The 25788-nt window shown below is 27.2% G+C and overlaps 1 protein-coding gene and 1 long non-coding RNA gene across 6 annotated transcripts in view; both read left to right on the top strand.

Moving 5' to 3' along the window:
- LOC123259806 (semaphorin-2A) overlaps nucleotides 1-4757 on the top strand; it is a 735036-nt gene extending 730279 nt beyond the window's left edge. For all 5 annotated transcript variants that reach the window (XM_044720522.1, XM_044720525.1, XM_044720523.1 and 2 more), the window contains one exon: nucleotides 3377-4757. In XM_044720522.1, the coding sequence (XP_044576457.1) occupies nucleotides 3377-3451 (75 nt within the window). In that variant the 3' untranslated portion in view covers nucleotides 3452-4757. The remainder of the gene's footprint in view (nucleotides 1-3376) is intronic.
- A 5805-nt stretch (nucleotides 4758-10562) lies between these two features.
- LOC123258858 lies at nucleotides 10563-16126 on the top strand. Its single transcript, XR_006508155.1, has 3 exons — nucleotides 10563-10573; nucleotides 14233-14235; nucleotides 16031-16126. It is a non-coding gene; the product is annotated as an uncharacterized LOC123258858 (long non-coding RNA).
- Nucleotides 16127-25788: the final 9662 nt, after the last annotated feature.

Below are 25788 nucleotides of genomic sequence, written 5' to 3'. Positions count from 1 at the left end.
ATAGTTTAATTTTATCAAATCAATGAATTGTTATTAACTGTAATGTTTTTTTTCTTTACATCATTATATTTAGTAATAAATCATATTCTCAGAAGTTTGATAATTTATAATTTACAATCCACGAGATAGATTAAACGCTAACGATTCAGATTTATAGACAGCGTTCGTCAAAAATCGCAAATAACAATAAAATATTTTTTATTTTAACGCGTTCAAATATTTTTTTTTTTTTTTTTAAGTTTTTTTACGTAGTTAAGTTGCAGAATTAGAAAAAAAAAATTAGAGAAACGGTAGACTTTGACGATTTTGACCAGATTAGCGACGATCGGCGTGGTTTTTCAAGCTTAAGGGCGGATTAGTTTTTGAAGTTGATCGATAAAGCCGTTAAAAGTTATTCCAAAAAAACGACTTTCAAAAAAAATTTTTTTCTCATTTTTTTTGAGATTTTTTAAAATTTCTCAAAATCTATCGGTCCGAATCGGTTCAAATTCACAGGAAATTTAAGTTTAAGGGAACTCTTTAGAACGCCGTTTAGTAGATTCCGATCGGTTTAGTCGTTCAAAAGTTATAAGCGAGTCACATAGTCACACACACACACACACGCACGCACGCACACACACACACACACACACACACACACACACACACACACACACACACACACACACACACACACACACACACACACACACACACACACACACACACACACACACACACACACACACACACACATACACACAGACATAGTGACATCGCGGGGGTGGCCAGGGAAGCTTCCTATGATCTCAAAACGTCGAGATCTGATTAAAACTAGATTTATGCAAAACGGGGTGAAAACAATAACTTCCCGATTTTTGAAAATCTTCGATTTTCTTAGCGGGAAGTTAAAAAGTTTTTTTGAATAACGTAGAATAACCTATATTATTCTTAATCTCAGTATATAAATTTTGTTCATTTCAACACACAATTTATTGTACATTTTACGTACCAAGCTTAAGCATTTAGTATCACGTCAATGAAATTTTATATTTTTTTCTTATAAAAATGCATGATTTAGCTACAATTTTATGCCAACCAGGTCAGAATATCTCAATCACTTCTAAAGTTATGAATTTTTCAGTAAAACACTGACTTTTGACTAAGTAATCTCATTTTTTAAAAAGTAATTGTATTCAAAACATAATTTTTATAAATTTTTCATTAATATATCAAGTTAAAGTTTTCGAACAATAACTCAAATTTTTTCTAATTTTTTGCTTATTAAATTCTACAAAAAACCGGCTGGACACGATTGATCCAGACTTATAAACAAAGAGTGCAAAATAAAACCATTACAAAGAGCTAAGAAACTTAAGATTGTTGCAAAAAAGTAAATTTAAAATAAACAAACAACTAATTATAAATTTTTTAAAATAAAGTTTAATTTAAAAATCACTTAATTCAACACGCATAAATGAAAGTAAGGGATAGTAAGTAAGAGGGTAATAAACATTAATAGTTATTTATGCAACAAGTCGACTTGATCATTTATTTTTCGTAAAGCCCAATATTTTTAGAACGAGTGGTACACATATGCAGGCCTCGCCAAGCTAATTATTAAAATTTCTTAAATTTGGAAAATAAAAATTGGAATTTCGAACTATTTATAATAAAAAGCCGTAAAGAATATGAAAATTTATAACTTTCGTTGTTTTAGCACATAACCCTACCGACCAACATGTTTCACAGAACAATTCGATCGCACTTTTTCCATGTACATCGTGCATTGCAGTAAATCAATCCAAAAGTACACACTCTATAAATCAAAATTCGTTGTTTTTAAAAACTCGTAGCTGAAATAAATTTATGGCGTTACATGAATGATAGAAACAATTTAATGTGAGTGCAGTCTCGTAGCGATAGTTTGCAGCGAAGTACAGTCGCAATCGAAACGTGCCAAAAAAGTCATGCATTGTAAATGAATGTTGGTTGCATGGTTACTGATTATGATTACATAATCGTAGTTATCTGTGGAGTATAGATTAATACTAATTAGCTCAATATTGAAAGCAATTTAATTATCCGCTGGTATCGACTTTAATTAAATTAACTACTCCAGTTGAACCAAGTAATTAATTAAAATTATATTACAAACTATAACTTTATGAAAACAACAAATAATTTAATGTTAACTAGAAAACTCAAACATTTAACGCTGAGTATGCGCTATACATTATATATACTTTTGAAATTTATCATTCTTATCAATGTACAGTAAATGTATTTCCGGTTTATAGAGTATTGTAAACTGAAATGATATCAAAGTTAACTGGTAAATCAAAAAAACTTCAACAAACAGGGATGTAAATTAAAAGGTTTGATTTTCAATATTAGTTGCTGTTGGTCTGTTTATATATTTGCAGTTCGGATGAATGAAAAAACAATATCCGGAGTACACAATAAATCGATTCGTATTTTCCTGTGTGTATTTCATTCAGAGTTTTTCAACAATAAATTCTGTTAAAAATTTTAAATTAATTTTTTTTACTTAATTGTAACTCATGACTCATGAGCATTAACAAATGTAAATGCAACAATTAGTTTCATGTGATGTACCTGCGAGGCGGAGTAATTAAAATTTTCCAAAGCTATATGTTACTAGTGACCTTTTAACTTTGTCGCGTGCTATTTTAAAAAGTAAATGGAATATTTTTATTTATTCTCTTTTTGTGCAAAATTCATGTTATTTGCGCTTGCATATTTAATACGATTGTCCTATTTTTAAACACAGGAACTGACAATTCTCACTTAAATTTGTGAAAACAGAAGACAATTTGTTAAGACAGAAAATTGCAATAAAAATCAATCAGTTTTTTTTTTGTTAAATACCAAAATTTGATTCATAAATTTTTTGAGAGTTTTTAAAACTTTGCGTGATTTTGTTATTTATCTATTGGTATATGTTAATATATAAATCCGTAAAGTTTTTAATTTTTTTTGATCAACTACACTTCTCGATCAAATAAAATTCCTTATAAAAATAATTCCTGAATAGTATCTAGACACAGACGAAATAGTAATGACTAAATTAGAGAAAATTTTAAAGAGAAAACAAGCAATACCTTTAACTGGTACAGCTTACATCTAAAATTTGAAAATTTACTCAATAGATTAAAAGAAAACAATATTTATTCTGCAAGGTTTTTATCAAAGCAAATCTCGCAAAAGAATTATTGGAGTCTCAAATTTTTGTTTTTTGAAGTGCAATAAAATTTAACTTTATTCTTTAAAAATTTACAATTTATTACAAATTTTCTAGTAATACTTATAATATTTATGAGTTATAGTTCTAACACATCGATTAATAAAAATATTTTTGAACAATTTGTTACAGCAATGTTCATCGCGACTAAACGACAGCAACCAGAACGTCCACACGAATGAAGTATACGGGACGCCGCTGGTGTGATCTCCCGGTGTTGCAGAGCCTTTATTGAGCAGAGATTACAACACGATGATTCGTACAAATGTCCAGCTAAGTAATGGCGTTTCCGGTGAAATAGTTCTCTGGTGTTACTCAGCACTGCTATCTCTGATGGCTCACTACTTGTTTGACACAGTGATCACTGGATTACCGTTCATTGTGTGAATAAACTAAAGAAACATGCAAACAAACATTACAAAAGTGTTCAAAAAAAAAAAAAAATAAAAAAAAAAACAGTGCCATCACCAATTTTTTACATCGTGAATAAATCCCAAGTTGACATAACATTTAAATAGACTCCAGTGACTGCCTCGCGATAATACGCTGTATTGCTATTTCATTGATTTAATGTTTTAATTTCCACAACAACTTATATAAATAAATCCATTTTTTCTACACTTATCATTTTGAATTAAATGTACATAGTTAAAAAATTAAAAAATAAAAAATAAATGAATATAGCAACACGGCACATTATCGACAACGCAACAAATTCAGAATTAAAATTCGTGTTTATAAAAATCGAATACGTCGATTATCTTAATTATTCCTGAATTATTGTTATAATAAATAAGTGTTCGATCGATTATGAAGACTTCTGGAGGACCAAGTGACTTTTGAGTCACCAGTGCCGCGTTAAATTTCGCCTAATACGAATGGAACAAAAATGTTTAATTAATGACGAAAAAAAAAAAAAAAAAAAAAAAAAAAAAAATGAAAAGTACGAACGTCAAAAGTATTCTCTGTTTTCTCAGACCTGTGATATGGATGGGTAGCCGAGGAAAATCTGTGTTTAATCTTAAATTCAATCCGAGAATAAGGAGAAAAAAATTTACGTAAATAACTACGTAAACTCTAAACACGGATAGACTTATGAAATGAAAAGCAGAAAACAATCATGAAACGTGTATATATTTCGTTTCGTTTATTAAGGTATGTCACGTTATTTAATAGGATACATTGTATTGATAATTGAAATTAATAATTATTAAATGCAGTAAAATAGAGTAATAAAATATGTAATAAGTGTTGGTGGCGGACGCTAAAAATTATATGTATTACGAAGCTGTCCATAATAATTTAATAATTATAATTGCTTCTCGATCGACTGATGATAAGCATTACTATTTAATTGTAATTGTAATTGTAATTATAAAAATTAATGATAAATGGTTAAGAGTTACGATTAATAACTAACAATAATAATAATAATTAAATAAAATAGTCGAGTGTGTCTTTACTGCGTCTGTTACTAAAAAAAAAAAAAAATAATAATAATAATAAGTGCATTCGTAAGAAAATGAGTTACATTATGAGATTACCGACGGCTTGTTCGCAAAATAATAAAACACTTGTCGCGCAATTTTTATTTTTGTTAACTTAACTGATCAGTATTTTGGTGACGCGGTTAGTGATCTGACAATTGATCCAACGAGAATTTACTCGTCTTTTTTTAAATGTAAGTACATAAAATCCGTAAAAAAATATTATAGAAAAAGAAATATATAAATGAATGGAAAGAGATTGAATATTCACTCCGACTGACATTTATATGAGAAGCAAGTACAATTATTCAAGATAAATACAGAAATATGTTACTAAAAAAAAAAAAATTATTTAAATATGTCAATTTATTCCAATGTCGCTTTTTTAATTTAAATATATTTTTCTTTATTAATCATTAATCGTTGAATTAAAGCTTTTTTTTTTTTCGAATAAATGTCAACTGAAGGTTTTTAAATTTTTCTTTTTTTCCGATACTTTAACTTTTATATTTTTTTATTGTAAGCTGTTAAATGATATTTTTACTTAATTCAAAAATTAAAATCTTTTTCAATAGTGTTAAAATGTTTGAAATTACGCGTACTTACGAACGAGCTATCTATCTACGTCATAATTCAAATAGCCAACCTAAAAATAGAAATACTTTGTTCTAGAGCTAAATTTTTGACTCATTATTGTTTAAATTGATTAAACTGTTCAAAATATAGCATCAAAGTCAAATTTAACACAAAATTGTGGATATTTTTAGTGGATACTTAATCAATTCTTTCATTAAGTTTGGTGAGAAATAAACCACAGTTGATATATCTCGAGATCCCAGCCAAAAATATATTTCTTAATATTTTTCTTCTAAAACAATTTAAATAAATTGTCGTTGGATTAATTATCTTCAGATCAATCGTTGCGTGACCCAGTATTTTGAAAGCATCGAGTATTAAAAAAACGTTTCAACAGTTTGAAAGAAGTAATAAAAATAACGTTAATAATAAAACGGGAAAAAAAAATAAAAAACTTTTAATGATGTACAATTATAGATGTACTGGCAGTCGTACTTGACAATGGTACTTATTAGCGTCGCGCGTGTGTTACATTAGCGAGGGCCAATTTTGTAATATAAAGTCAGACGGATTCATGTCGGGAATCCTTTTTTCCTTTCATTGAGGTGCTTGTACGTGGGTTAGCGATACTCTGTTTGGTCTTTCGTGACCGCGGTAAAGTAGATAATACCAACGATTTTTTTTTAACACGATATTGTACTAGCCCTTACTATGTGATGCTCGTAATCTTAAATAGATTTTGCATTTACTCGTACTTAAATACATATACAGTAAAGGTAACAATAATCATACTCATGTCACTCCAATTAACTTTTATTTACTCCATATCAGTTCCTTTATCTCATGCATTTATATGCTTGTACAAGCAGATTCTCAATCATATTGTACATACTGAATGAAGTATTATTATAATTTTTAATTGAATATTATTATTAGTTTGTAGTCATTAGTTTTTTTTTTTTTTTTTTTTTTTTTTTTTTCGTTAACTTTGTACAAACCCAAAGAGTAAACCCGTGATGACAGTTGTCATAGTTCCACGGTGGAAAACTCTTTTTCGACTCCCGGGAAATTAACGGAAATATCTACCGAGGTATCGAATCCGTTGAACTTTATCGACGTTTAAAGTTTTTTATTACATTATTTTATCCGAAACTTTTTATGGAAAACATTTAATTTAATAAATTAAACTGTTAGTTAATTTTTGGGTCACTATTTTTCTGGCAACTTTTGTCTTTAATAGTTAAAATATTTATTGCCGAATCGGACATAAATTTGCTTTCGCATTAATTTTATTTAATTATTATTTTTAATACTAGCCTCTGATTTTTTTCAATTTTTTTATCGTTATTTAAAATTTACTAATTTTGAGAAAATATTCTATTTTTCAAATCGGTTAATAAGCACTTTTATTTTTCAAAATCTAAAAAAATTTCTTTAATTTAAAATTTCAAGCTTTTTAATTTTAACAAAAAATATAAAAAATTATTTCATGATATCTTTTACAAACATTTTGAATTTTTTTTTATCACAGCAGCTTTTAAAAACGAAGTTTTTGAAAGAAAAGTGCAAATTATAAAATTATAAAAAAGAAATATAGTGACTTAAAATTTTGTTCATTTAATATCGAAATTTTTAGAAGTCCATTATTTAATTTATAATTTTATTTTCTAAATAATTTTTTTTAAATAAATTATTAGAGAACTTTAATCGTCTATAAATAAAACGCAAACCATTACATATATATATATATATATATATATATATATATATATATATATATATATATATATATATATATATATATATATATATATATTCTCTGACTGACTTAGATTGAGTGAAAATTAAGAATAAAATAAATAAAACTATAACAAAGTGATAGTACATTCTTGCCGTCGGTTTGTAAATATTGATAGAAAAAAAAAAAAAAAAAACAAGAAAAGAAAAACAAAAATATCATATATCATATACATTCATGTCATTTCTAATATTATTCTTTTTTTAATTAAAATAATTTTTTTTTATTTTTGATATCGACACTCGCGGTATTATGTATATTTGTATCCTCGCGATGATTCGGTCACCGCAGGTTATCTGGGCGAAGGAAGGGTAATATTGTTTTGTATAAAAGAAGAAAAATAATAATTTAAATAAAAACGTAACTTTTAAGCCTCTGTACAAAAATGATAAAACAAATTTTCGTGGCAACTATCGTGAAGAATATAAAAAAATAACGATTAAGGTGAGTCAGCGTGTCGGGAAAAATGATTTTATTTTCTATACCTTCAACCTTGTATCGATCAAATGTAATGAGACGTAGAAATCTGTAATGGCAATAAAAAAAAAAAAAACATTGCATGATTTATAGTAAAATGCTATTTACGATTGATGTAAAGGAATAAAATGTTACAGTAATTTTTCAATAAAGTATGAGCTTCGAAAAATATTGAATAGTGTTGTGATTTTAATTATGATACGTTTGTGTTTGATATCAAGTATGTGAGAAAAAATAGCTACATTAGGAAAAAATAGTAATTACAACACAATTTCAAGATCTGCTCATCACATTTTTTTTCGCTAACTTATGTTTGATAATTACATCGAAGCTGAGATCTACATATGTTTTATGGTAAAAATTAAAGACTCAAGTTATTCATAATTTTTTTTTTCAAATTTTTCACTGCAAAATAAAAAAAAAATAGAATTTAAAAAATTGAAGAATTGGAAAAGCTCAAAAATTGAATTATCGACTTTTGATCAACATATTAATTTTGATGCATTAATTTTTCAATATTAAAATTTTTGTATCATCTTGCGCAGCAACTAAAAAAAAAAAAAACAAATTATTTTGTGTTAATTTTTTTGAGAAATAAACTCAAAGTAGGTAAAGTTATACTAACAATATTGAAAAATTGATGCAAAACTCTTAATTTATTGCTCAAAAGCTGAAAATCCAATTTTTAAACATTGGAAAATAAAAAAATTATGGAATCTAATTTTTGTGGAATCGATTATTTTCATCAATAAATGATCGAAGAGTGAAAAGAAAAAAAATAGGAAAAAGTCAATTTTTAATTTCTTACAGTTGAAATTAGTAGAACTCAAAATTTGTTAAATTTTGCGACGAATTGAGATTTCACGATACGTTAACAATTGTTAAATTGTCATTTTATATATCTTGAGAAAATTATAAGTTAAAGCGTTAGATTACAAAAAAATTTCTTTTGATATAAACAGAAACAATCAGAGTTGTTGCAATATATCTTTACATGTCTTGCTGATTCGCAAATAAATATTCACGTGAGCCGCCCGCCAATCACATATAAATGTAATGAAATAAAAAAGTATATAAAAGTATACATTGACTAAATATAGATTAAATAAATAAATTAATAAAAAATTCCGAGACACGTAAAGAGCAGAAGAATAAATTAAAAATCATCAAATAATATTTGAACCTTCTAAAGAGGTATCAAAGAAAAAGGCTATATTGAATGAAACAAAAGCAAAGATGCTGCATAAAAATAATATTTAAGAAATTAAATACATAGTATGGTAAACATGGTTTTTAGCCGTAGTTGCCCGAGATGGGATTAGGGAGGATGCCAAAACACGATAAATGATAAATTTATAAACTTTTTTTTATCAATTAAAATTTACTTTGACACACGACACATCAAAAGAAATGTACAGTATGTAAAGATATTATTAAAAAAAGAAATAAAAAAAAATATCATCTCGGGCTTATCGGTGTTACGAGAGTGATTACGGAAAGCAATTTAGGACGAACATAATGTTGTTAGACATATTATTTTTAAGGATATCAACTATCGCGTATTATGCACATATATGTGCCCACATATACATTTTATATTATTATATGTGCACACATATATGTATGTATATTATATAGTATATATATCTAAATAAATTTTGATGCGCCGAAATACTCGACATGTGCCTCTATAGTAAGCCTAAAATATTCAATAAAAATAATATTTTTAATTGATTTATTTTATAAATTTTTAGTTGTAAAATTATTACTAACAATAATTATATGAAATAATATATTAAATAATTAAGTAAAGAGGAATAATCAACGATTCGAGATTTCGGGGTATCAATATAGAAAAGAATAATAATTATATAAAATGAGTAATAATAGTTCGGTACGCATGATTAATTAAATGTGTGAAAAATGATAATGATTGTTCCCGTAAATAAGCTGTAGAGATTAATACAAACAAAAGTATATGAGTTTTTATAATAATAATTATTATTAAATTTTTTTATAAATATTTTAACTGTAATGCTGAGGAGTATTTATCCTTGGAACATTAAAAATAAATATCATTAGAACTAGCCATTAACATAATTAATTAAAAGCATTATTTTTATAATTATTAATTTTAATTATTATGACTATTATTAATGTTAGTATATTTTATGATTTAAAATTAAATGACTGAAGTATGTTTTGTTGTCGACAATCAGTTATTATTATTACTATTATTATTATTATAATTATTATTATTATTATTATCATTATTGATTTTGTCTCTAGTATTTAAATAAATAAATTGAAATAAAGATGATATTTTATTTGGAAGTGATGTCTCGTGACCTAGATGCGCATTTGTTACACAAATGATTACCTGATATGGATGCGGAGGATTATTATTATTATTAATCCATCTAATCTTGTGGTAGTCATTATTCTTGAACTCTTGTCTCAATCATTTTTTCCGCACGCTATTCAATCTTCTCGCGCGTATTATCAATTATGATTTAATATTTCACATAAGGTAACGTACATTACGTATTAAATGTAATGTGTGAATAGCGAGAAAATGGAGCAGAATAAAAATAAAAAAGAAAGAAAACCGCCTGGAGCAAATAATCCGAATGGGTAAAACTGTATAACTCGGTGAATTTAACGAGAGAATATAAATATATATATATATATATATATATATATATATAGCATATATATATATATATATATATATATATATATATATATATATATATATATATATATATATATATATATATATATATATATATATATATATATATTTAAATGATGATATAAATTTTTTTTCTACTACTATTGTTATAACTATTATATTATTATTATTGTAATTTATTAGAGGTAAAAAAAAATTTTTCATGTACCATTTGTAATTTAAAAATGTTTTTACTCACAAAACTGAAAAATTAACACATTCATTTAAAATAATAACAATAATTATTAATTATTACGGTATGATATAAAATTACGATAATATTAAATTGAATAGTTTATAATTTACAGTGATAATTGCGCGTCTCATATGTGAAATTGTATAGTATTTGAGAGTGGAACAAAAAGAGAATTTTTCAAATGTATGATGAGAGAGTATATAGAGAAAATAAAAATAACAAAAATAAGAAAGAAAACAAAATAATAATGATTTTTATTATACGAATTATTCTTACGTACCAGTCACGAACTTGTTATAATTCGTGCATGCAAATATATCGTTGGTCACGCGTCGTCACGTGCGTAAACGATATCATCATTAATAATCATCGCTATCCCGATTATCAATTTTATGTTTTTAAGTTTTTATTTAATGTCATAAAAGACAACTTAGATATTCACCTAAACTTAAAACATCCAATCGCTATTTTTATCAAAACGAAAATTTAAAATAATATGTTAAAATCTTTAACAGTTATCCATTGTTCACTATTGCTATAATAAAGATTTGCTTTATAAACTATCTGCTGTTATTGTCATTATTTATTGTTTTTCCAACAAAACCTTCATATTATTATTTATATTATATTATATTAGAAGAAGTTTTCTTTGATACTTTGAAAGAAAATCTGCTTTTTTAATTAACAGCCTTTTATTAACTTTGCCTGTATCTATGTATGTAACGGAATCTTGGAACGTGATTTTCACCTACTTCAAAACGTCGGGTCCAATTGAAACTTTACACACTTATCAAGGACCGATCACAATGAAATAATTTAATAAGCTTGTCCCATTATTCTGACCAGGATCGTCAGGATTATCAATTTAGAAATTTATCGGAGAGCCTGAAAAACTGCTATCTCCTCCAAGGAAGACGTCAGGCGCTCAAATCACCCTCTCCCGTAACAGGGAGGTAGTTATTAACTTCAGGCGCACTAAAAACCCACACTTAATGCATATGTTTCGTAACTATTTCTTCAGTTTGCTACATATAAGAACAAACAAATATTCAAGCACATCAAGGTAAACATCTCTTCCAGGTATGTATAAATTTTTATCTTATTGTTTTTATAAGCTATCTTAATAGCATTTCAAAAAAGTTTCAAAAATTTTAAAGTCAACAGCTCACACCCTTAAATATAAAGGATAGTGAATAATAAAATGATAGTTAAGAGATATTTCTGAAAGTTGAAAGATAAAGATTGGAAATTATAGAGAAAACAGATACAGATATCAATGTATCGATTAGATGCTGATTTTACATAATTTATTTTTACCAAAAAATTTTGTTAGATCTTTCGTCTTATTTGTAGAAAATTTTGGCATTATGTACAATTTGCGCTTGAAATATAAAAAAAATTCTATGAAAATTAGCTTTTTTTCTTCTACATATAAACAAAAATAAGAATGATTTTATTCCAAATTTATTATAAAGTTAGTTTTGTTTGTTTCAAAATCTAAATTTCATAGAAAATTAATAATGGATTCAATTTTTTTTTAACTGTAGTGATTACCTCTTCCCCACAACAATCAAAAACAGATGTAGCTACACTAATAGAAAAATAAAAAAAAAAATTAGGAAAACGATTGGCCCTAAAGGCCATCTCTGCAACTTCCCGCTAATTTAATATCTAAGCGCTTAAAATTTCACTTATGACGTTTTTGAGCTCTTCGAGCTCAAAAATATAATTTATTCAGTATTTTGACATTTTCGAGCTCAAAGAGTCAGATGTTCTAAGTTTTTGAGCTCAACGAGCTCAAAAATATAATTTATCTGTTATTTCGAGCTCTCTGAGCTCAAAGAGTTAGCTGTTCTAAGCTGTTCAGCTCTTCGAGCTCACAAGTCTGATGGAGGTTTCATAAAACAGTATTTTTTGAATTTTTAAACTGCAATAATTTCTGAATGAATGAATCGATTTCCACACGATTGGCAATATTCCACGCAATTTTTTGAATTCTATGATATACTTTTGAACACAAACTGATCGAACCGAAAATCTTAGAGAAATTTGAAAAATTCACTTTTTCCGAATTTTTTCGACAACGATAACTCACGAACCAATCAACCGATTGTCACGTTCTTGGTGGCGATCGGCGTGGTTTTTTGAGCTTTAATAATTATTTCATTTCATTAAAAACGATCCAAAAAAAAATGTCGAAGTTATGTAAAAAAAACACTTTTTTCGAAATTTTTCTTTTTCGATAACTCTCAAACGAATCAATCGATTTTGACGAAACTAATGGCAATCGATGTGATTTTTTAAATTTAAGAGTGGATTAGTTTTTGGAAATGATCGATGGAGCCGTTTAGAAGTTATTCCAAAAAAACGATTTTTTGAAAATTTTATTTTTGAAATTTCTCAAAATCTAGCAAACCGAATCGGTTCAAATTTTTACGAAATTTAATGGCAATGATACTCTTTGGATCGCCACCTATTTCGATCCGATCGATCGAACCGTTCAAAAGTTATAAAAGGTTTACATTTATACACACACACACACACACACACACATACAGCTGCACGGACACCATCGCGGGAATAGTCAGGGAAGCTTCCTGTGACCTTAAAACGTCGAGATCTGATGAAAACTCGATTTTCGCAAAACGGAGTAAAACCAATAACTTCCCGATTTTTTTAAATTTTAAATTGTTTTAGCGGGAAGTTAAAAATCTTGAACCAAAAATACTATTCTGAAGAAAATAATTTTCTTGAGTAAGAAGAAAAAATTCTTGGTTCAAGTATTTTTCTTTTTGACTCAAGAAAATCATTTTCATCAAAATGGTATTCTTGTTTCAAGATTTTTTCACTTGAACCAAGTTAACCTTTTTATCACTTATCAGTGTACAGTAATATAATGAAAGAAAAATTTTGATCTCTTCAAAAATTAGAACTGGTCATTTTTTATTTTTTCTCTTAATTACTAACACTTAGACTTTTTAGTCAATTAATCAAAATCCATTACAGCAATATTAAAAATTTCTATCTTCAAAATTTTTTCAAATTATTAATTCATAAGAAACAATTTTACAGACAAACCTAAATTCAAATCTCCAGATTTAATTGCAAAATACAATATTGAACGAATGAACTCATGACAATTGAGAAGAGTGGCTGACATGTTAGCACAGACTGCTTCAATTTACATTAATGACGATATGCTAAATGATTCACGTGAGTTTGAGCTACTTAGGATGATTTAGACTAGCTATACACTGCTGTCTATTCTGCAAAAACGTCATGACGTAATATGTAATCAATATCGCAACCTTTGACGTCACTTCTTATATTTCTAGTTAATCGAAATTCGCTATGACGTCATATGAAATAATACTCTTGTTAATTGAGGTTAAATTTATTGATCTTTTGTACTGACACAACTAGAACATACTATATATCCGGCATTATTATATCATTTCCCAACTCTATGTAAAGGTCATTTTCCATGAATAAACTTTTTGTAATAATACAAAAGCTTTGAAGAAAAGATAGTAACTATTTTACAAAGATTTACCGCGCAAATCATCAAACAAATTCAAAAAACAACCGTTAGATTTTTAATAATTGCTGTAGTTTTCGGTTATTTATTGACTTTTTTGTCAGTGCCTAATTAGAGTAGATTACAGGAGAGAAAAATAGTTGTAAAAGAAAAAAGTAATTACGCAAACTGATAAAGTAAAGTGAGTGAAAATCTCATAAATATTTCAGTTATGTGAGGGATATCAAATTCCGATAAAATCACCGAAATGGCAAAAGTTTTAATGGAGTTCCAGACATGCTTGCTTAATTAACTATTAACCACTCAACGAATACTGAATTATCCATTGCGTTTTTTAATCTATCGAACAATTTAATACGCCTAGAAAATTTTTTTAAGCCATGTTTCAATTAACAAAATAGCAATTGATTTCACGGACATTGCTTAATCATAATTGGATAAAATTAAAAAGTATTGATGTTTTAAAATTATTTAAAGAATATCATTAAAATTTTTCAAAGATCTATTTAATTAGGGACTTATAAAATTTGTTTAATCATTAATTTTAGCTTTTGAATCATTAATTTTTCGTGGTCATTTAATGAATTTTGAATTAGTTTTTAGTAAGTGCAAAATTTTATCTTTTTTTTAAATATTCCCAAATGTTTCATTAATTTAATTCCAAATAATTGATTGTCATTAAGAAATTAAAAAACAAAAAGAAATTGTTGACTAATTGACTTTTGAAATTTTAAACTCAATAATTTTTAATTAAAATTTAAATGAAAATTTTAAGCCGAAAAAATCTTCAAAAAAACAAAAAAATGTTTTCGTCAATTGTGTACGTGCGTTTATTTCTACTGGACTAATTGTTTGAAATGTAACTTGGCGCCATAATTTATAGCTAAATTTGTCATTAAAGACAAATTTGGGGACTGGGGAAATAAAGGATAAAGGGGGGAGGGAAGACCTTACTCAGTAGGAATTTTTTCGGTAACCGAAAAAATAATTCAGAAAGCCCAGACCGGGACTCGAACCCGGATCGTTTGGTTACGCGCCAAAGGCTCTACCATTTGGCGGGTGGTGTCAAGTGAAGTTTTACTCAATTTGAATTTACAAGAAATTTGAACTGAACTGTTTCAATAGATTTTGAAAAATCTAAAAAATAACTTATTCGAAGAAATGAATTTTTAGAATAAATTTGAAACTACTTATTTAAAGAATTCAAAGATATATAATTAGATTTATTTCTAAGAATCCCGAATCAAATTTCGCAAATCAGATGGAAATTGACTGATCAGTAAGTTGTAAATATTGTCAAAAATTTAGAAAAAATGTTATTTATCAAGATCTGTGTGACTATTTAGCTAAAAGTTCTCGAAAATTAATAACAGGTGGACATATTTATTTCATATTTGTTATTTACTTAACTTGCTTATCAAGGACTCGAGTAACGTTTAATCTATTGTAAGCATTTTAAACATTTAATACTAATAAAAATACTTAAAAGTTTCAAAGTAATCCACTTTTGAAATTATAGTCAACTAAATTTAATTTTTAGCCGAAAATAATAAATGTCACACAGTCCGAAGGTAGAGAATAATAAATGGACAATAATTATAAAAGAACTAAAGTAATAGCTGCCATTATAATCAAGTATTACAGTAATATATCTAACGGTCGCCATTCCAAACAATGTCCCCGGTCGTTGTGACTACCATAGCAATGTAATTAATCAAGTCAACATCTAATATCAGATATTTGAGCAAACCATGTACACTGGAGAGGAGTTATGTTGTCCGATTAATTTATGCAAGACTTGTGGCAGATGTATTTCTGATTCAAGTAGATGTGTCTATTTTATGACATGATGTGATATAATACCTGTAATTTGAGAAATATACGTACTATTTTTTGGAGTTTACTCCTTAAGAATCCATTTTCATATAAGGCGCCCGGTATGAGAAAAATATGGAGAGTAAAACCTACTTATCAAATGAGATAGTAACGTTTTTGGTGCGCATCATTTCTCGCGCATCTTTCACTTTTCAGTTGTGTGTGTGTGTGTGTGTGTGTGTGTGTGTGTGTGTGTGTGTGTGTGTGTGTGTGTGTGTGTGTGTGTGTGTGTGTGTGTGTGTGTGTGTGTGTGTGTGTGTGTATATATATATATATATATACTTGTGTGTAGCCAGCATACACAGTATACTGTGTGATAGCTTATAGTCTGGTCAACAAGTGCCTTTTTGGTCAACTTTTTTCAGTAGTCTCCGAAAATTATGACTGAGTTGTCATTCGATTCAGAATGGCATCTAAATGATTTTCGAAAAAAATGAAGTTCCGCTTGCAAAAATTGCAGAAGTTATTAACAATTAACTAAAAAAAAGGAGTTTAGTTTTTTGCAAATATCTTAAAAACTAATAAAGATTTTTCAAATTTCAAAAAAGATTTAAAAAGAGGAGGAAATTTCCTAAAAAAAAGTTTTGACTCCCGGAATGTAGGACTAATATTTCTAATTTTCCCAGAGAGTTGAAAATACGCCCGAAAACGGATACTCCGGTTTACGTAAGCCACGCCACCTTTGGACCTTTAATGAATAAATATTATTAAAACTTATTAAATATGAAAATTAAAAATTGAAAAAATTCAGGCGCCTACCGGACAGATCAATGAATAATAATCCGCAGTCAAAAAATTTTTATCGTGATTTTTCAATAAGTTATCCATTAATTAATTAACAATTTTTTGTAACACGAACATTTACATTGCAAGTGCGATAATTGTTAAACTATTAATATGAGAATTTTTTCCGTTTGTGGAGCTATTTTTCAAAGGTCTTAGAATAGATTCCCGTTGGAAAAATTAAAAAATTGTTAATTTTCGTCTTTTTATTAACAATTTACTAAGATGAAAAATTATAAAGCTTTATTAAACATTGAAAAAAAAATTTTTTTTTATTAATATTACACTGATAGAAGGATTCTTTTATAGTTAAAAAGATTTGTTAATATTTAACAAATCATTTATTAGAAGCCATTTGTTAGTCCTTAACAAATATTTCTTAGTATTTAAAAAGATTTATTAATATTTAATAAATGAATATCAGATTTATTAAATACAAACAAATCATATTAAATGCTAAGAAATGTTTGTTTAATACTAAAAAGTCGTCTCTAATAAATGATTTGTTAACCAAACAAATATTATTTAATACAAATAAATCCTTTTATCAGTGTATTATTGATCCATTTTCTTATGATTAGAAACTATTACTTAAAAATGATTTTTAATAATTTTTACCTCCTATTGTTTAAAAAACTTTTATAAACAAATGCGTTGTTTATGAGATAATTCAAAATTTTTTTTTTGATAATATAATATTTGATGATAATTATGATTTAAAAAAAAAAACAGTTTTTTGAAAAAAATTTTTTATTGCTTAAAAATGCATTTGTTAATTCACAATTAATTGCAAAGGTTATTAAGAATTAACTGAAAAAGGGAGTTTAGTTTTTTACAAATATCTTAAAAACTAATAAAGATTTTAGAAATTTTTTTAAAAATTCAAAAAAAGTAGGAATTTTCCTAGAAAAAGTAGACTCACGGAACTGTTGGACCAATATTAATAATTTCCCCAGAGGGATGAAAATACGGCCGAAAATGGGTGCTCTGGCTTGCGTAAGCCATGCCTACTTTGAACACTTGATTAATAAAAATTATTTTAACATATTAAATATAAAATTTAAAAAATAAAAAAAAATCAGGGGCTTACTGGATAGATAAATTAACAATAATTCGCCTGAAAAAATTTTTATTACTACTTTTTAATTAGTTATGCAATTGTTAATTAATAATTTTTTTTCTGCTTGAACATGTACATTGCAAGTGTGATAATTGTTAAACTATAACTATTTGAGATTTTTTTCGTCTCTTGGAGCAATTCTTGGAAGGCTCCAGAATAGATCCCCGTTCGAAAAATTAAAAAATTTTTATTTTTCAATTTTTTATTAATAATTTTCGTTTTTGCAAAATTAAAAACTTAAATTAATCATCAAAAAAATTTATTTTTTCAAAATATTATTAATGATCCTATTGTCAGAAGCTGCACGGAAATAATTTTTTTTAATTTTTATATTTTACTGTATAAAAAATTGTTATAAACAAAATGCGTTGTTCATAAGATGGTTGCAAATTTTTTTTATGAAATTTCAATCTTTGATACAAATAATGATTTTTAAAAGAATAATTCTTCCTTAAACAAATTTTTGGAGTTTATTGGAGTTTACACATAATTTTGTTATTTATATCGATATTAATTTGCGATTTGAAAATATTAACAAGTTAATAGAGTTAGCTATTTTGACGAATTAATTCCATAATTAATGAAAATAAATGTATCATGTATGCTTCGAGTAATATAATAGTTAATTCCATTTACCATCATTTACTAATCTATATATTCGATATAATCGTTCATAAGGAGTAAACTCCAGTTGTGCGTCGGAGCTGACACACACGATTTTTTTTTTTATCTTTATTTATTGAATAATTTTAATAATAATTTGAAAGTTTGATCAGTCGTTATAATAATTTGAAAAAAATTAATGGAAACAATAATATGAGAGATTTACTGACAAAAATTCAAGGTAATATGTGTATACACACATAGAATCGTGAATGAATATGCGTATATTTTTAAAGTATGTAAGTACGCGAATAAAGACAAGTATAGCAAGTTAGGAGTGAAGACGGACTAGGTCAACAAAGAGTACTTTGAGGTTTGACCGTTTGGGTCTGGGTAAGAGTATTGAGTGTGAGAGAGAGCGACAGAGTGAGAGTGAGAAGGAAAGAAGTTCAAATGCTCAAAAACTGTGACTGGGTATTGGTGTGTATTTATGTGTGCGTAAGGGACACTGGGGGTATTGTGTCTACACGGAAAGAAATACATTGCGGATATCCCTATGTCGTTGTATTGCATTGCTATAAGCCCTATGCATATAGGATTATCTACTATATTGTATGGTACCAAAATCTTTACGTCTTTTACACGGGCGCATAGGAAGCTTGACGTGACAGCATTGCCGCCAGCCCCATAGTGCATCGCAGATGTCGCAATGCTACTAGTTTTTCCCGCGATATTACTTAGCGCGACAATCAATAATTCTATCGAATTACGGCCAATATTTCATAGGTACAACTACTGTACCGACATAAAAATTCATAAATTAGTAAAACTACTTTGAAATTAATTGTAACATTAAACTAGTTTAAAACAAAATTTTTAAATATTTTTTATCGAACACACTGATAGAAGGATTTTTTTATATTTAATAAGCTTTATTAACTGTTAATAAATGATTTTTTAACATCATAGGATTTAATGAATATTTATTAACAGTTTATAAATTATTTATTAAATGTTAATAAATATTTGTTAACAGGTAACAAATATTTATTAACAGTTAATAAGTAATTTGTTTAGTACAATTTATTAACTGTTAAAAATATTTATTAATGGTTAATGAACATTTGTTAACTGTTAACGAATATTTATTTAAAATAAAAAGTAAAACTAGCAATTTCCTTTTGACACTTTTTATAACCCTATAGCTGGAATACATGATAATAATTAAATTCACTAAATAAATTAACGTTTTTAATATTTAAAAATATAAAAGATAATTATGAGCTATGATAAAATTTGGTATTTTATAATAAATGTTATTATAATGTAATATAATTAATGCAAATAATTTATAAAGATGATTTTTATTTGTAAGCCATCTTTTCTTTATATCTTATGACATTGCAAATTGCAAGCGAAACAAATTCACTCTACAAAATTTTTACTAATTGTTAATAAATATTTCTTAACTATTAATAAATACTTATTAACTATTAACAAATGTACTTTCCACCCAAATAGATATTTATTTAATGTTAAAAAATATTTATTAAAATTTAATAAATTAAATAATTGTCTTCAAATAAATTAAATTATTAACAGTTAATAAATCCTTCTATCAGTGCATAACCCATTCAATTAATTAAACTAATTTTGTTACTACTCTAATATCAGCATAAGAGATATAACAATAACGGATAGACTGTTCTGCCAGGAGCATCGTAAATGTCGCCAGTCACTATGGGTCTGACGCCCATAGTGACATTGGCGTATCAGCTATAACTATTGTTGATGTTACTATTCCCACCATAGCCAAATCATCTATGCTGACGATTTTTATATCGAATCAAAATCTTCTAAACCATACAGTATAGTGTTCACACCCATAGTGACATAGTGATATCCGCAATGTATTTCTTTCCGTGTAGGAGTCGAAAAAATAATGAATGACAGTCGAAATTAGACCTTCAACGAGACTAGATTACACTGTAATAGTTAAAATATAATTAAGTAGCTGTTAAATTACACTTGTTATTATTGCTAGCTTGATCGACCTAACACCTTTCCTGTAATTTTCTTTATTTGAATAGTACTTTAACACCTGTTATAATTCATATTTATGATATTGTGTAGTTAAAAAAAATTTCTGTATTAAATAAAATGATGTAAATAAAAATAAAACTGAGATCATGTGAACTAATTTGAATAATTCACTGAAGTTATTAGTAACGATTGATCGTATTTTATTTTTGACTGAGATTTAAGACTTACTAGTGGTATAGTGAAAGGGGATGTCAGTAATTTTCATGAAAGAACGACAGCTTAACATGCATGTCCAAGCCATTTATACTGATCTTAATTGCCCTTTGAATAATCTTCATATTATCCGTATCTATTGCAATTTGAATTATTACAAAATCACGGTAACTAAATTTATGATTTACAAATTATGCTTTATTTTTATTAATAATACTTACTCGAAGTATTTATAAAATAAGTTACAAGCTACTATTTCCCTAATTAATATTACTCAATTAAGGTAAGATTTAATAAGTAGATTCTATTCAAGCTGAATACATAGTTATAATCGCTTAAAAATAAATCCCGTCAAAGGGAGTATTAGTTATTCAAATATAGTTAACAGAAGCTTAAGTTTCGTAGTTACAGATTTGTTCCATGAAACAAGCTGAAGATAATACTCAAAGATACTTCGGTATCATTAAATGCAGCCTTAGAAAATTCATCGTTGTAAGAAGAGTCAAAGAACTTTGATTGACAACATGATGATATACTATATTTTATTCACTCAGATAGAATTTAATTTTCATAGTAAGAAGTTATAAAATTTTTTAATTCATGTCAGGTTATGTGGAAACTTGATTCGTATATTTATTTATTTTTTTTTTTTTTCAACTATGGTCTCCAGCTTGTAGTTTATTATTCACAATAAGAAGGAGATTGTCTCATAAGATTGCAAAATGATCGTAGCTGACAGTTACACGAATACGTAAATTATCAGGTAATAGAGGAACTTAGTGTTTGATACCTATGCTTTCGGTTAATTATCAAGCTACATTATAACAAATTTAATACTAGTGGTAAACTTCAGTGATATGCTGTGACTCTTCAAGTTATTTTAATATGCATGTACCAACAAAGACGATTTCTGACGGAAAAAATGGTATCTGATGATCTTTTTAATTACAAATATATACATTTTTCATGTTTGTTTTATTTTTTATGTCATCGTTTTTGCGGTAAAACCGTTTATTAATCGTATTTTTCACATGGATATACTTTCAGTTTCAAAGGTAGGGGAGAAGGGGGTCAATTGAACCAAAAAAAGTTTAGTAATTTTTTACTATTCGAATTAAAACTAAAAAATAATTTTTTTTTTCTTGGAATGGTAGCTTATTAAGTCTACTATTATTATCAACACATAAATTAGTCAATAAACAACGTGAATTTTTAAAAATTATTAATTTATCCAAACGCATCGAATGGTTCAATTGACCCCCCGCTCGAGAGCAATTGAACCACTGCTTGGGGTCAATTGAACCAACAATATTTAAAACTCAAACCCGAACTTTTAATAAATAATATATTAATTGTTACTTGCTAATATTACTGTTGCACATTTTTAATACACATATATTATATTAAATAAATTAAAAATGAATTTAAAAATAATTTTCATTATAAATTCTGTTCATCAAATTGTTAGGTTATTTCCCTGAGTATTTTTCACGTAGAGTCAAGATGCGCGCGCATGTCCCATGCTTCTCCGTATGGTTCAATCGTCCCCGGGACTGCTGGTTCAATTGACCCCATGTAATTTTATAACAATTAATAGTAAATAATAAATAAATAAACTATTATATCACTATGAACAAAGTTGAGGATTATAAAGTATAAGTATATACAACTACTACAATTCAAATTTTATCAATTAATTCAAAAATATTATTAAACAATTTGTTAACAGCCGAAAAAACAGTTTACATTCCTAAAAATAAGAAAATCTAAATTTTTCAAAATTTATTAATGGCATTGATTTCAAATTTTGATCATATCCGAGTTTAACATATTAGAATCTAATTCTAAGAGCATGAAGCGTTTTTTCAATTTTTTCGACTTTTTAAGTCGAGTGGTTCAATTGCCCCGTGATTCAATTGACCCCCTTCTCCCCTACCACGTTTATAAAAATTAGAAACACATTTATCTCGCAGGTATCACGCAAAGTGTATGGTTCACTAAATAGTCAAAAACATAGGAAAAATATTCTGTCAATACACGGAGTGAAAAGAATAGAACTTATTCCTATGTAGAATGGTGACCATTACCATGATACATAGTAACGGAAATTTTTGTGAGATCCCTATGTAAATTTGCTAATAAAAATCTTAGAATTTGTGATAAAAATATGAAAAATCACTCATTCGAAACGGAATTAAATTCTGAAAATAATGTTATTGTTTTTTTATTTTTTTGATGAAAATCTCAATTTGTTATTAACAAAAAACATAAGCAAAATAAAAAATTTCAGTTTTTCGTAAATAACTCAATAACTATTGGTGATATCAAAAATCGGAAAAAAAGATCCTTAAAGAGGAGGAAATTTCTAAAAAAAAAGTCTCGACTCCCGGAACTCTAGCTTGAAAAACAATAATTTTTATTTAATGTTAATAATAGGGTTCTGCGCAACTGCCGTCGTATTTAGCATAGGTGCGGCCGTGTGACTAAAGTCGCGCGGAACCCTATTTTCAATATTAAGGAGGTCCTTTCACCATCAATGTTAAATAAAAAATATTAGATTATGCATAAAATTAATTTTAATCTAATAGTTAAAGTCCTTATGTATCTACTAGTGAAGTTTAATTTATTCTTCACCGTGCTAATTTTTGAAAAAAAAATTTCTAAAAATGTTAGTATTTTTTGCGAGTCTTACGAGAAAGTCAGACCTTAACAACTTTCTCGAATTATTGCATTAACCACCGATTAGATGGGGTAAAAAAATTAGGAAAACGGTTGACCGTGAAGGCCATCCCTGCAACTTCCCGCTAATTCCATACCTAGGCGCTTAAAATTGCACTTATTATGACCTTTTTGAGCTCTTCGAGCTCAAAAATACAGTTTATGTGTTATTTTGAGCTCTCCGAGCTCAAAGAGATAGCTTTCCTATGCTTTTGAGCTCTTCGAGCCCAAAAATCTTATCAAAGTTCGATAAAACACGATTTTTTTAATTTTCAAACTGCTATAACTTTTGAATGAATCAACCGATTTGCACGCGGTTAGCGGCAATCGATGTAGTTTTTTAAGCTTTATAAATGATTCTGAACAAAAAAATTGATCTAATGAAAAATTTCGAAGTTATTACAAAAAAACACTTTTTTTCGATTTTTTTCGACAACGATATCTCACGAACGCATCAACCGATTCTGACGCTCTATGTGGCAATCGATGCGGGTTTTCAAGGTTAAGAGCTGATTAGTTTTTAAGGTTGATCGGTTCAGCCAATTTGGAGATATTTAAAAAAAATGAAAAAAAAAAAAACAACTTTTTTTGTCACTTTTTTTGCAATTTCTCGAAATCTACTGGTCTGAATCGGTTCCAACTTACAGGAAATCTAAATTTGGCGAAGCCCTTTTGAATGACACCAACCGCGATGAAATCCAACCGCACAGAAAATTTTTAAGTAACCTAAATTTAAATGGCGTCAGAACATTTGGCAACGTTGCGTAGCGCGCGAGCTTCAGACCATTCAATAAATTCAAACTAAACTTTAACGCGCTTATGTTTTTCATATATACAATGCCTTTCAATGATTCATACCGGTCAAGAATTTTACGGAAAATGGAAACATCAAAATTTGGACAACTGTAAATAATGAAATCACTAAGTAAAAAATTTATATAAATATTATATTAGAAATAATAAAAAAATTATTTGTCTGAATAAGGATAATTAAAAATTTTGATAATAATAAAGGTAGTAATGTAAAAATTTAGTTACCATAAAAATTGGAATTATTTTAAACAAGATAAGCATATAATTATAAAATTTAAAATGAAGATATCCATGAAATTAGACAAATCATAAAACAAACAAGTTAAATGACAGATATTTAAAAAATGGAGAAGAATAAATTTAGACAAGTCAATAAAAAGACAATTGAAAATTTAGAAATATAAAAAAATTGACATTTTTAATTATTCGTAAACTTAAAAAATAGCCATCTCTAAATATAGACCAGTAAATTTAGATATCTTTAATTTTGGACATCTCTAAATATTTACAAATATAAATTTTTACAATTCATAACAAAGACGATTAAAAACATAGTAATCATACAAAATAAGCACTAAGAAATTTAAAATACAAAAGATAGCTAAAAATTAATTGATTTTCCTGTGACCGCTGCTCCAGGAAGTTATAAAATTATTTGCGATCGATTGTCCTGTAATTTTTAAAACACACCAAGATTTTGCTTGTAATCTTAGTAAAAAATATTTTCGAGGACCCGGAGCTACCATCAGCTCCTGTGACCGCTGCTCCAGGAAGTTGTACTGATACTTGCGACCGATTGTTTTGTAATTTTTAAAACACACTAAGATTTTGCTTTTAATCTTGGTAAAAAATATTTTCGAGGACCCGGAACTCCCAACAGCTCCTGTGACCACTGCTCCAAGGAGTTGTAACGATATTTACGACCTATTTTCCTTATTTTTTTGAATTATGTGAAGTATAACTTCATGTATATAATTTTGCCATTCGGCTTCACGCCTTAGCATTTAAACCTAATAAATAAATAAATAAATGAAATAAATGTATACATGAATCGGAATACGTATGCACGAGGCAGTAAATTAGTCTCCGATTCGTTGAACATCAAACGAACTATACGGCACAAGAGCGAATTAGCAGTTAATCAACTGTAATATTGTCTGTTCACTGATCAACGTTTGTTCAGTATAATTCAATTTTTTTTTTTTTTTTTTTTTTTTTTACTGTAAATAATTAGCTGAATAAACACTGGTTCCATATTTTAAGTATAATTTCATAAAGGATATTTAATTACTACAATTTATTTGTGCAATCATTTCAAATTTTCCTTGTTATTATAATTGTAGTTATGTTGATGAAGAAAATATTTTTTTTTTTTAATTATCAATAATGAATTCAACAAAATAACAGCTATGAAATTTAAATTATTCATTCGTAAAATTATATTCGGTTTTGAATGAAATTTTCAATAACATGAGACTCCACTGTCGACCAAAATAATGAAATTACAACTATATCATTAAAAGAAAGAAAAATAGCTGCTCGACCCGAGTTAAAAATATTAACTTACATG

Source organism: Cotesia glomerata, linkage group LG2 (assembly GCF_020080835.1).
Source record: "Cotesia glomerata isolate CgM1 linkage group LG2, MPM_Cglom_v2.3, whole genome shotgun sequence".
Lineage (NCBI taxonomy): Eukaryota > Metazoa > Arthropoda > Insecta > Hymenoptera > Braconidae > Cotesia > Cotesia glomerata.
The sequence above is the reverse complement of the archived record's forward strand: the minus strand, read 5'-3'. Positions and strand labels throughout refer to the sequence as shown.